General features: G+C 31.6%; 1 protein-coding gene across 1 annotated transcript in view; it reads left to right on the plus strand.

Moving 5' to 3' along the window:
• LOC126781079 (piezo-type mechanosensitive ion channel component) overlaps window positions 1-14,806 on the plus strand; it is a 42,529-nt gene that overhangs the window by 1,779 nt on the left and 25,944 nt on the right. Inside the window, exons 3-9 of the mRNA XM_050505882.1 lie at window positions 11,478-11,573; window positions 11,820-12,031; window positions 12,121-12,247; window positions 12,577-12,823; window positions 13,011-13,176; window positions 13,399-13,533; window positions 14,555-14,663. Coding sequence (XP_050361839.1) covers window positions 11,478-11,573; window positions 11,820-12,031; window positions 12,121-12,247; window positions 12,577-12,823; window positions 13,011-13,176; window positions 13,399-13,533; window positions 14,555-14,663 — 1,092 coding nt within the window. The remainder of the gene's footprint in view (window positions 1-11,477; window positions 11,574-11,819; window positions 12,032-12,120; window positions 12,248-12,576; window positions 12,824-13,010; window positions 13,177-13,398; window positions 13,534-14,554; window positions 14,664-14,806) is intronic.

Below are 14,806 nucleotides of genomic sequence, written 5' to 3' on the forward strand. Positions count from 1 at the left end.
ATTCTTTAAATATATTTATGTAGGTACTTTATATTCTTGCTAACATAGTGCCATCAGTAAGAGAGAACTTGGTGTGGAGTTCTTATTATTATTATAACATACAACATCTGTGTATTATTAAAATCGTTACAAAATTTTAATTCGTGTGTGAAATCAAATAAACATAATCTAACTAAATTCTAGAATATTTAAAATTGTTATGAACATGATTATGACATGTTGTTAATAACATATATTAATTATTTAATATTATCAATTATATATCTTGGTCGCCAGATTTACAGTGAATGCTTTAAAATGTTGAATTGTGCAATATTCTCAACTTTTCAAGGCGGCCAATGTGACGTAATCCGCCAAAACCGGCCGGTCGTCTATGCCGGTGCCGTTGGCACGTTTATCGTTAAAAGCTTATTATAATATTTTTAAAAAATGTCATAAATATCTCATTCGGCTATAATCTAACAAAGTAATCTTCAAAAGTTTGAGTTTTCGTTTTCGTATCCCTACTTTTTACAATTAAATTTATTACTTGACATTTTAAATAAATTGTTTCCATTATATTGTTGTTTCAAATATAAAACTAAATAACATTTACATATACTTTATTTGTATAGAATAATAACAATTAAAATATAATATGAGGCTTATAAGTATAGGTAAAAAATCTTTGGAGTGTTATCACAGCAAAGATTTGATTTAGCTTTTATAACGTCGCAATGCGGGATAGGAGTAATGTATCCTATGGGCGCGCCTCGTACTGGGCGCGTCCTCGTGGTTCGTTCTCTGACCTCTTGACCGAATTGTCATCCCTTGCTTAGGAAGCCCTCTGATTATTAAATTTCGATATTTGCATATTCCACACGCAAAAAGAAAATTCCATTTTTATTTTTTATTTATGATAATAAATCATCAGTTGCGTGTTTGGTTTATTTTTTCTTCTGTGTTTCATTACTCCCAATTGTTGCGGCTCTACAAAGATTGATAACAACGTACCAAATTCGTAAATAAATTTATAATTTCATTACTACATACATTATTTACAAGTTCCTCGATATTTTACAATATTCGTATGACTAAATACGTGAACACCACATGATTCTAAATTCCATAACTTGCATAATAATGTGATATTACTTATATTGGAAGAAAAAATAAAGAAGTATATAATTTTAATCGGTAACCTACATAACAAATAACTGACAAAAATACATAACTAACCTCATTTGTCGTTCTCGCATCAGTTCCTCAAACGGAACATTTGGGTCTAAAGGGCAACTTTTCACCTCTATAACCACATGGCATATAAATGAAATGAGCCATAAATCGGAATCTATTATTTATTTATTAACAAAAAAATATTAATGTTTAATTATAACTTTTTTGTTTCGAAATTTGTTAGCCTTTTTTGGGGCTGATTATCAATAATTAAACTGCTGTAAAGTGATGAATACAATTAAGTAAATAATAATTAGAATTAGATGTATATTTATTTAATAAATATGTATAAAATAACCTGAGAACCTGTGTTTAATATAGACCAAGGAATCGAAAGTTCGATGTTCAAGTAAAACTGTTTGTGCAACTAATGGACCGCGCCTGCAGCGGTACCGTTACATGAACCTTCCTACGCGATATTCAATTTAATAGATATATAATGACTATGTTCCTCATTTTTTAATTTGTTCTACAATAAAAACAATAATTTGCATTCCTTTTTTAAATTCTCACAGGTTATTACATAATCAAATACATAGTGTATAAGGTAGTAGATCTTGCATAGTTGTGATGTAAAGATACAAAAACGCATAAACAAGCCAACATACATTATACAACATTATAAATTAGGTATATTCAACGATGGCGTGAAAAGGCTAAAAGGAGACAAGTATAAATAAAATAATATCATCAAGAATATTTCTTTAAATAACCCGATACGAGACCAAATCTTCATATCTAACCAATACTAAAAAAAATACTAAGTAGGTAACAGACGAATACCTCACTGCAGTTTATAATGGATATATTGTTTGTATTTTATAACATGACCGTGCTAATTGTTCCAGGAGTTCTGGTTAATTAATGTCTGTAATTTGGCTTTTAAAGTAATGAAAAATTATACCAGCACGCAAAGCCCGATTCGCACTCAACGTTTTACATCAACATGTTGATATTAAGTGAGGGAATTCGTGACACACCCAGACTGTAATTCATATATGAACCCACCACTCACGCACAGTCAGAGCTATTTTTATTACGGTTATCTTAAACGCTGAATTCAACAATATTTTTGAATATAGGTCAAAATGTAAAATCTGAAAACGGTTTTAAACATAATTACTACACACTTTAATAAAAAGAAAACAATATTTGAACATGTTATTTTCTTTGGAAAGGTTAAATTAAGTTATATCTTTACCTAAGTTAATATTTATTATTATTGTTTTAAAATATATAGTGCGCAACTACAGTCAAACGCCCTTAATTAAATCATTATTATCAATGTAGTTCATTTAAAATGAAAAAATCGCAAACTACTTTTAATAAAATATTTTAAATTAAATTGAGGGTTTCTTTAATTGTATTATTAGAATATATAAAGTATATAGGTCAGGTAACTGTCAAAATTAAGTAGCAATAGGGTTTGATTTGGTCTACCTATAATCATCAACTTTTCATTCATTGGTTTTGACGAGGTTTGCGACTTCAAACACTCTTCTAATGGTCTACAAAAAACTAGCGGAACCCTTCAACTCCATAATGGGACGCACGAAATCGCTTGCGCACAATACCGTGACGCTCCGATATACATAGCGAAATATTTTCTGGAGTACTACCCGCAGCTTTTTTTGACTTAGAGACAGAAACATTATTATTTTAGTCCTCCTGGGGGAATGATATTTTCATCCCGCTATATCTACCTACCGGATTCACCGGATTCTCCAACACTATTAAAACTAAAACAATGCAGAGAAGTTACAAATTTACCCTTAGGTCTAACACGTGGAGCTGAATGAATTATCCCAAATTCAGGAACGTCAGAAAGTAAAGATTTGCTAAAATTTTGACTTTCTGTTAGCGAAACGATTACAAGAAGTACCATATAACTAGGAAGCTATTACGCATTATGAGTCAAACGTTCTAATGAAAATAAGAAACAATGTTTTTCATTTAGATCATTATTTTCATGTAACGACTAACGGGCTGTATTTAAACGCTTAGTCTTAACTTAACACACATCTGTCATGACTTACTCATTCGATACCTCTGTTACTCATAACGTTTTAGTCTGCTTCGATAAATATTGTTTTAAAGTTACAAAAATGTAATAACATGTATATTATTTATTCTGAACTAACTTAGTGTTAAAAAAATTATACAGATGTTGAATGTACCGTTTACGATTCGCTTCGAGGCATATGGCAATGTACGCAAAGTGATGGAAATAGCAATGCGATATTAAGTAGGTAGCAGGTATGGCGGCATATTCGGGCGGCGAATACGTTGCCGGTCGCCTTATCGGATGTCTGATTCACAAGGTCACGCTACAGTTCAACTGGTTAACTAGCAACCTACATTTAGCGTGATCTCATCGTTATGTCAAATTCGTCGATACTAAGTATAACGTAACACGATTTGTGTATTTGTTAGTTGTTTTTATTGAAGAAACAAACAAACATACCAGCGTAGTGTATTTAAATGGTAATCCTCACGTAATGTATCGTTTGTGAATGCTAATATTGTTCATAAACCAGCCGGCGGGATTGAGAGTTACTAATGAAGACTCGATTGAATTAGTTACCGTATCCATACGTACCGTACCTACATAAGCTTTTTAAGACATACACAAATATATGTTATTTTTTATTAGTTGTGAGTTCAAAGATCTTTATTTGGTGTAATGACCATTATTGTTTCATCCATCATAAATCGCACGTGTATTTTCGACTGAAACGTTGTTGTACGTTTTAAATTTGTGCGATATATGATGATTTATTATTATGTTATATAATACAAGTATTCGGCCTCGACTTCGCCCGCATATTTGGTAAGGGTGTTGGTGTTGTAGGGAGGAGTTATTAAAAAAATAACCTATGTCGTTCGGGTATCAAGCTACATACCAAATTTCATCAAAATCGGTTCAGTGTTCTAACCGTGATAGTAAAACAGAGTTACTTTCGCATTTATAATATTAGTATGTATTATATTATATTCGGGTTTTAACTGAGATAATACATATTTTTATTAGATGTTTCACCTATGGTGGATCTGACTAGTCGGAAGCGTTCTGCTCGCGCTCGTAATATTGAATTTGTCCGTCAAGGAAACTTTTCAGTTATGAACTTTAATCGAGTGGTTTGTTTCCAAGTTTAATAGCTGTTTAGCTACTGTAAGTCTGTTTGTTTATAATTTTAATCACTGGCATTTTATTCTTTGATCATTTCTGTTATTAGTTTGGTTAAATTTGCCAATATATAAACTGCAACAGTTTTCCTTATATATTTTCCCTACAATTGATACAGATAAAGCACGTGAAATTTTTGCAATTGGTGATGTGAACCTAGTTTTATGGCATATTTATTTCACATATTTGATTCTGTATCCTCCTTTGACATAATATGGTATGAAAGCTTCTTGCCGACAGACCTTCTGTGTTTATATTTCACACATTTCTTGTTTGCGTACTCTCTTGTTACATTTACTGTTCTTTAGTACCTCCTGAATGTGAGTCAGCTGATGTTTAGTGTTATCTGGGTCGCACAGATCTTAGGCTCTATTTGTTAAAGAAATACTTTAAAATCCTAACTCCTCAACACGTGTTTTTTAAGTCTATATTCGTCAAAATAAAATTGATTGCAAAATGACGTTGCTTACATGGATTCCTAGTAGGTTAGGTACATCGGAATACTACGTGTCACAGTGAGACTAATATACCAAAAATTATGATGAAATAATAATTGCGTCTCTTATATGTATAACAAACAAGAACGTTTTCGTAGAACGATAACAGTGACAGACGATACTCGGTAGAGTCCTTACACTACGCGGTATTTTTTACATGTCAGTCCCTTGAGTGACAAGTAAAAAATACCGCTATTAATATTAATAGTACCGTTACTGTTACTGTACCAGCATCTATTTTGACCGTAGTAGAAATCAGTCATAGATACGGATGAAATCTTATCACTGCTATAGGCTGCTTTTTTAACTAGTTTTTAATTGTGACGGTAAATTCGTAATTGCCAGTCGTTAAACTACTTAAGTTTATTAATATACAATTTTTTATATTTAATACGTTAAGTGAATTTGCCTATTATACATTGCTGTTATTATACATTGTACAAAAATTCCGTTCTTTGAATCTATACATATAAATAAAATTGAAGTGTCTGTATGTGATTTCAAAATAACTGCCTCTTTTAAAGTTATTATGGCTATTTGCGATTTACGAAAATCAAAACAATCGTTTTTTTTAATATAATATCATAATTTTATATTATCATCATCATTATTATGAAGAATTTTTAGCTGATTTTTTTAGCTATTATAAGCTAGTTTCTATACAAAATTTGAAAGCTGCGTCCACTTACATTAAAATAATCCTAACTCGCTGTTGCAACGTCACCTGGAGCTAAATTGAGAACCAAACTACTTTTAAACTTTCATGACCACTCGCGTCACCAAGCAATAGCATCACTTTTTTAAACTAAAGATTACGCCCAATAAACAAACTTTAAAAATAACATACCAACAAAGCTTATTTAGATAACGATATTAGCATTGACTTAAGTATTAAAAAAGGCATAATCACTTTTTAACTACTAGGAAATGTCTAAGAAATTAGAACTGAACCAGTTTAATGATATTACTTACATATGACAAATATATTATACATATTGATTAAATACTAGCTGACCCGTGCCCTCTTCGTTGGGCGGTAAATATTTTTACTTGTGATGAAATTATGATTGTGGTTCGGTTAGTACTGAGTGCTATGATTTATTTCCTGACTCAAAAATCGCGTTGGCCGTGACATCCGACTACCACGAAAGAGTCTCTTCATTTTCCAGGTTAATATATAGCCTATGACACTTACAAATAATGTGGCTATCTATTGGTAAAAGAATATTTAAAATCGGTTCAGTAGATCCAGAGATTACCCCCTACAACCTCACAAACTTTAGCTCTATAATATTAGTATAGATGTATGTTGGTACATTTCTTAAGAGAAAAATTTAAATGGTCTTATTAATGTACCTAATAAACAAAAAGGACAATCACTTTCGCACTAAGCGTTCCCTCGAAATCAAGTCAGTGTATTATTGCGTTTGTCGATATATTCGCCGATTTCGAATCGCTTTTGATGATTAGACCCTAAATCGCTTACATCACCAATGCGCCACCAAACTTGGGAACTAAGATGTTATGTCCCTTGTGCCTGTAATTACACTGACTCACTCACCCTTCAAACCAGAACACAACAATACCAAGTACTGCTGTTTTGCGGTATATCTGATGAGTGGGTGACCTACCCAGAGGAGCTTGCTTGCAAGCTGGTAGTAGTACCAGTAAAAAGTATTTAAAACTAGTAAATATATATAAAATAGAATATAATTTTACATACAATAAGAGATGATTTGAAGATTATTGAATGGAAATTAAAAAACTGTCGCTTACATGCGTTTTGAAACCGATTTTACTATGTTGTATTCGTATATAGTAATAAAAAGTATAACAAATAAAATCGCAAATCGTCCAACAATGAAATATATTTGTCTACTGAAGACAATTTAAGTTTAAATAAAACTTGCGTTAACATTTGTCATATGTAATATCTAATATACTCGTGAATAGTATATTTTTTTTTTTCAACAAACAAATATAAGAAATTTAGGCTAAGAAAATTTCAATTGTAGGGCGGTGATTTGCTATATACAGAAATGTCACATAGAACAATTGTAAACGAAACACATAGGAGTAAGATCACGCTGTGAAACCAGGTCATTGATCTGTTTACGACTTATCGCGGCTCGATTGACACCATTTCCGCGTGGGTTTGGCGAGATTTAAAATGAAAATATTTGGACAACTAATCAATCGCCCCGTGAAAAACATAATGGAATTATTTTTAATTGTTCTTAGTAATGTTTTAACGTTCATAACGTTTAACATTCAGATTCTAACATGTATATGTTTTTTATTAAGTAAATTATTGTGAGCAGTATTAACTTAATACACAAAAATTACGTATAATAAATATAAATTAAAAGATAATATTATACCAGCCGCAAATAAAATAAAAGCAATAAAATGAATTAACATAAAAAAACAGTTTAATCTAAATTTCCATATAGTCTGGGACGGTCATGTTATTTTTGAATAATCAATCTAATCTTAATACTCGTAATTACCGAACTTTATAATTTATATCAATCATTATGTGAATAATGTGACTATATGGCATAATATTTATATACAAAATGGACTAGTTTTGTATCTGATGCGGCTCTCAATAAACTTAAAGTGCAATCCATTACATTATCAAAACAGTTCTTCGTGTATAATGAAGTTTAGAGTGAGATTTATTATACATTACAAAAACGAGAACGAAGGTGGTTATATTAAAACTGGCATAACACTGTTTTATTGACTTCATAGATAGCACGTAAAACCAATTTTCAGTTGTCTTGAGTTCCATCTATTTCTGTTTGTGATAATGTTAACATGTTCGACCTACTTACATTTGAAGGTATTATATAAACAGAAAAATATATCAGGTGTCTGCTGTCTCAAAAATTACAAGCTTTAAGACAGGACTTTCTTGCTTTGCAGACATAATAATAATCAAAACATTTGAATTCTTAATGAGTTTATTGTACCTATACTACGTAGGTACTTCAATTAAAAAAGATGATATCAAGTAATACGTCGAGTAGTTACGACTTCGTACGGATACGGTCAAAGTTTCTCTCGACTATTGTTTGCAAATTAACAACACAGTGTTTTTTATAATTAAATCTTTAAGCACTAGTCCCCGTCCAAATTGTTAATTTGTGTAATAAATTAAAAAAAATAAGTAATTGCGTGTATGATCATGCTGTGTGAATAGGGTCTTTAGTTAGTACTTTTAGTAATAAATATTGTCAAAATAATCAACATATTCTGTATACACTGATATTATAATTAAATATTGATATAATATAATGACATAACATTTGTGAATTAAATATAATTAAGGCTGATTTTGAAACTTTACTTAACAGGCTTACAGGTAATAATAATAAGTGAATATGTAATTGTCTTATTATTATTATTATATATAGCGTTTTTTCATAAAAATTGACAAAAAGGTAAAAAAAGCAAGAGTTAGCAATGTTTTTCATGATATTAAAATAAATAAATTGCGATAGTGAATTTGTTTCTCATAATTAACAATTTTTTTTAATAACAGTTAATATTTTAATTTATTATACGCTATGACACAAGCTATTTGCTATAACATGCAACGGGTTTCTATTGCAGATCTTTATTATCTTTAAGATAATTATATTATATTAGTTAGTTTTTACAAAATTCATATTTTGGATTATTTCTCCTTCTAAGATTTGATATTTATATAACCGAAACTCATTACTTTTTCATGAATAAATTCAAACATCAATTAAGTAAGTAGGACATAATTTGTGTCTTGTAATAAAAGTCATCATAAGTTCAATATCCGATTACGTTAAAGTTAACTTTAAATATATATATAAAGTTAACTTTAACGTGAATAGATTTCATCTATATATATATATAGATGAAATCTATTCACTGTAACAGACGGCTACTTTTTTTCTTCTTAGTATATTTTTCTGTGACGATACGCCGCAACTCTAGAACATAGGGTGGCTAACACTTAATAATTAAAAAAAAAAAATCTTCCACCCCACTCACGCAGGTTAAACCGCAGACTGATATAACTAGTATCAAATAAAAATACCAAGACATGAACATTTTCCGATATATCTCGTTGTATATCAGTGATATCTAAAGTGAAGGTATTTTTTTTGAAATATAGAATATGTCATATAAGTGGTCACCAACGCCCATAGACATTGGCGTTATAAATGTTAACCATCGCTAACATCGCCATTGTGACACCAGCCTTGGTAAATAATATGTTATATCCTTTGTGCTTATAATTTCACTGGCTCACTCACACTTCAAACCGGAACACAATAATACCAAGACGTTTGATTATTATTGTCACTTGTAACGTTTATTACATTAAATTTATATGCAATAGTGTGAACGTAACCTAAGTTAGAGACAGCTTAACGATGGAAACGAATATGACATAAAAACATCTTGTTTTCAAGGTTTCAAAGGTAAAACAATAGCTTTGAATTTGATAAATTGCATAAAGTGACTTTGAATTAAACCTACATCCTAAATGGTGACAATCGGTGAAGGAAATTATTTCACAGGAAGTACAATAATAAGACAACCACCTCCTTATTAATGTACGTTGTAAGAATTATCTGACTCATTTTGGATTCGCGCTTTGCTTCACTTAGTTTTGATAACATGATGTAACGATTTAAGTGGGCACACTTTTGAATAGGTAGTAAACGAAATGCGAATTATCTTTATATTAGAGATACCTCATATAGTATATGATATTCTTGTCATCAACTGCAGATAGCTGTTAAGCTGCTTTATACCAACTGATGTATATACATACATATGTACGAGATAGTCATATCTAACTTTGGAAGTATTGATCAATAATAAAAAAAACTCTTTTAATTTAATATTTATATAGTTGCTTGCTGTGGTGTGGTTTAAAATATAATTCCACGATGTAATGTACTCGTAAGTATGTATTCTTTGTTGGAGATCCTTAATAAATAAATAAATAAATATTGTAATAGTACTTAAGAAACGGAAATTTCGTTATAATCTATACTTCTATACTAATATTATATTGAGGTAAAGTTTGTGAGGTTGTAGGGGGTAATCTCTAGACCTACTGAACCGATTTTAAATATTCTTTTACCTAAGAAAGTCACATTATTTGGGGGTGTCATAGGCTATATATATAAACCCGAAAAATTAAAAGACTTTTTCGTAATACTATGATTTGCAAAGTAAGTCGGAGAAAAAACGGTCGAATTAAAACGTTTCTTACAAACGCTGCAACAATGAGATATATATGAGTGAGTTCTAGAGAAAAGTTGTAGAGCTTGATAATGCCTACAAAAAAGTCAGCGACAGCATATGTCTAACTATTGTGTGTAAGTCACAAAAATTAGTTTTTTATATTAAAAAAATAATTTAAATCGTTAGGTCATGTTTATTGGTCAGATTATCAACAATTATGAAATCTTTTCAAAATAAGTAAACTTACCATCTCATGCGTTTAAAACAAAAGACATTTCCCTTTTACTGTATATAATTTGGACGAATGGTTAAAGATATAATACGACATAGGTATGGAACCGCGACCGTGTAGACATTTATTGAGTGATATTTCTATTAGACGGTTTTTTTTTCATATACAACACGTCAATCTATTTAGATATAAATTGTTTACCACACAACGAAGTGGGCACGGGTCAGCTAGTCTTAATATAAAACCTTTAATGCGTCATTGAGCAAATCAAGTGAATCATGTCCTCCTGAATGAAATTCTATAATGAGCCACTCGTGGCATAAAGTATTAATTGCAGTTAATACATCAAAGACATCAAAGTGGTTCCAAAAAATAAGGTCAGCGAATTATCAACGTAAATTATAATAAAATTGTGGAACGTAATAAAAGTGGAACGAAATATGTTCGACATAACAATACCAAGTAAATGTTACTTTGGCATTTCTACACCAACGTCACGAATACACGCCTTGTTTTATATGGGGATATAATTGTATGAAATCATTATGTACAATAATAATAGCTTACTTTATTATTATTACGCCCTAAATATATAAACATTTGGAACGCTTTATTTCTCTATGTTTATTATTTCTATCTCGTACTTTGTTTATACAATATATTATAAAAGAAATACACATTTGTTAAGAGAAAATTATAACTGTCTAATAAGCTCTACAACCGATGGCTGATATCTAAGATAAAATCATTATTTACAACCGTGCTATAAACATGTTCAATGTTAACAATGTCTGTCTAAAGACGTAACAAGCATGAACAAACAATATTTATTACGTAAACATATAAGTGTAAACACAACCATCGTATTTTTATGCTTTGTAATGTGTGACCGTCATATGTATAATATTAAGAAAATTATTTGTTTAGTTTTTGAAAAAAGGAACCTTAACGATACTAGTATAAATGTACTAAAATTTAACTTATTTTTATCATTTGTTTAATATCAACTAAGATAAGCTTACTCACACATGATATCAAAATATGTCAACAAAGTGCATAGATAAGATTGTCATGAAATTCTTTAATCGATGTTTTTTTTCAGGTATTGCACTGCGGCCTTTCGGTCTTTCTCTTATATATTTGCTGTTATACTTGATAGCGCCGTTTCCACAAGTACCAGATTCCAAAACATTCCGAGGTGAGTAAATAAAATTAACATTTCATCGAATAGATTCTTTTTTCTCTAATGCCTCCTTGAAACTTAGCAGATCAGAAATAAAAATAAAACTACACTCTTTCTTGGCTGCGTATTGTAGACCACTGAATATCGCGCTTTAGTAACGATATTTATTATTGTTTTAAGAGAAACAAACTCGCTGTTTTACAAATATAATGTGTTATTTTCCATGGGAATTGAATTAATCTGTTTTTTTTTTAATTTCAGGCTGTCGAGGCAAATATCTCCAACTCAATCTAGCTGTCTCCGCGTTGCTTTTGCTCGTTCATGCAATATGGCACAGTGTCCTGGCGGGTTTTGCGCCTTATGGCTCTCTTTTCGAGGATTATCCAATCATCCAAACGATCGGATTCAATCTTGGCCTTGTATCATATGCGGGTATAGATCCACTTATGGCAGTGCATTATCTTGCACCTGAGGTGAAATATTTAATAATGTAACCAATGGAATTTTTCTTTATCGAGTCAAACAAGACCATGAAAACTTTTATTTTATTTCTATCTTTTAGTTGGTAGTAATGGGCACATCATTAGTGGTGAACTTGATGGTGCGTTCTCTTCTCGTTGGATCTTCTAATGATGAAGTTATTAGAAAAGATTCCAAGCATCAGCGGTTTCCTTTGCTCACTAGCGCAGGTACTTAGCATAACTTAATCTGTTAAGTCAGGTCTAGTTCTTATTTACATAAGGATGCATATCCCCATGAACTTGGTTCAAATCCCGAGATAGGCTGGTACTCATACGTAAGATTTGGTTGATTACCAAAAAGCACGTATGTAAAGCCATGTATGGTCCAGCCTCTGATTTCGCCCCGGTCGTATCGTGCCGATTATGATAGTGAGCACATGTATTATTGTTTGCACAACTTTGCACTCCTTTCTTTAAGATTGTTCGCCGTGGCCTAAACCGGTAAATAAGGGTTCAAAGATATTAAAAAATACTTTACGTGCTATTGTTATTCACAGGAAAATATCTCGCACTACTCCTTTTAATGGCATCGGGAATAATGCGTCCCAGTGTAACATCAGGGATATATTTCTTGGTGTTTATGGGAGCGGCAACAGCATGGGCTGTAGGAAATCCTCTAGAACGAGGATTTGCCGTGGTGAGCCGCTGTATCATGGCCATTATGGGCGTCCATATCGCAGTACTTCTTGTTTACCAGTGCACTTGGATTATAGATATTTTTCCACCGGAAACGAATCTAGCTAGGTAAGTCGTTTATGTTAAAAGCAAAATTACCAAGTACTCATTAAGAGAGAGATTATTTCTTAATTATTATAACTTCTTGGATTTAGAATATTCCTGATACTTTTGTGGGGTATTGTTAATAATTTTATCTCTAGGTAACTATAGACCTTTTTTTTAATTTAATCAAAAGTTGTTTTTAATCTTGCAGATATTTTGGTCTTACAAAACTAGTTATACTTAACGTAACAGACACATCGAGTTTTACGTATGAAGTGACCGACGATCATATGTGGGCTACCTTGGCTAGTCCCTTAGTGATACTATTTTCCTACTTTTTCCTCGCTATAGAAACGCGAGAGCTCTTCAAACCGAAGGTTCGTACGCATGTAACGATATAATATCTGCACTTTATGAATGAGAAAACTTTGATTAATATTATCATTAACTTCAACTAATAATAACATGCTTTGATATAATTTATGTCGTCGGACTTGGCTGTATTTTCTGACTAACGCCGTAGACGTATGCCGGTGTAGCGCCATTCAGTAGTTCGAAATTTCATGCGATTTTATGACTTTTGCTAACGGGGCGGATAGGCGAAGAAAAAAAGTGCTTTAACCGGCCTCGAAGCGGGTAAACTGAACGGTTCTTTGGTGCGCGGCGTGTCCTTCCACCGCAGCAGCAGGCACGCGCCGCGCGACAAGTGGAAGAACGCCACGAAGAAAGTTCGCGTAAGCCGGCCCCAACGAATATGCACTGAGCACACTGTACTCGTAGTTACACCGTAACCGTACTCATTATTTAAATTGTACACTTTGCAAATATTATTAAGTAGAAACAATTCGTGTAGATAATTAGGATATTGTAGATAGAAATTATAGATAGATATTCATAGTGTATATATAGTTGGTTGTAACAAAGAAAATTCCGTTAAAACGGCATTTTCTCAAATACTGTGTAAAAAATGTATACTTAACTATTAATAATGGCACAGATTTTGCATGATAGCTTTTGGCTAATTTTGTAATTAATCTTTGAATTTTCTTTCGGTATTTTATGTATTAATAGTTTTATTTTTGCAACCTGCTTTCGTTCTTTTGTAGGTTGCCTATTCATACATAAATTCCAAAGCACTCCGTGGGAACACCGATGAGGATGATCCTGTAGGTATTCATTTTTATATTTTTCGCCAATATGTATGTTTTGCTTGTACCGGTTTATGATATCGGACATAAATGTTGACATGCAGATAGGTGTGTCGTATAACTTGGAATGCTTTGAAACATGCATCCTCTGGCCCTATCATGAATGTTGTGTATAATTTAATACCAATTACTTGTTCGTGTGCATCACTATTAAGCTTTTTATGTTATTTCCTCTAGTGTATTGCATTTACATAGAAAGTATTAGATGGTTATTCAATATTACTTCTTGTTTTTACAAAATTTATGGCATCGTTAAATAGTGAACTTTGTAACCATTCAATACTTGAACACAATATTTATCTAAATAGCACAAATGAATCAGCACAATAACTTAATATTGTATATAAATTAATTATAGATAAATTGGATATTACTATTCAAATTTATTTCATAATGATGATAACAAAATATACAGTAAAGTATTATATTAGTAAGACACGTATAATCGTTTTATATTAAAAATAAATACAGATACTAAAGATCTTATTTTTTATTATATTTTGTGTAATAATAATAATAAAATATATATTGTTTTTAATTACCGTAGCTCCTTCGTAGCATGAGCCCTAGTAAGCGTTGGTCGAGCGTCCGAACCAGCTCGGTCACGCGTCAACTGCACCAAGATTCCACCGGTTCCGTCGTTGTACCTGATGAAGGTAAAGTATCAGACAGTGCAATAGCCCACTGTAAAGGTCAAAGACTTTCTGCTCTTATAAAAAAAATTGAGTTATGTACCACGCTGCTGCACTGCCGATTGACTTTAGCGAATGCATGTCAGAGATTTCTTTCAACGCAAGCA

Source organism: Nymphalis io, chromosome 3 (genome assembly GCF_905147045.1).
Source record: "Nymphalis io chromosome 3, ilAglIoxx1.1, whole genome shotgun sequence".
NCBI lineage: Eukaryota > Metazoa > Arthropoda > Insecta > Lepidoptera > Nymphalidae > Nymphalis > Nymphalis io.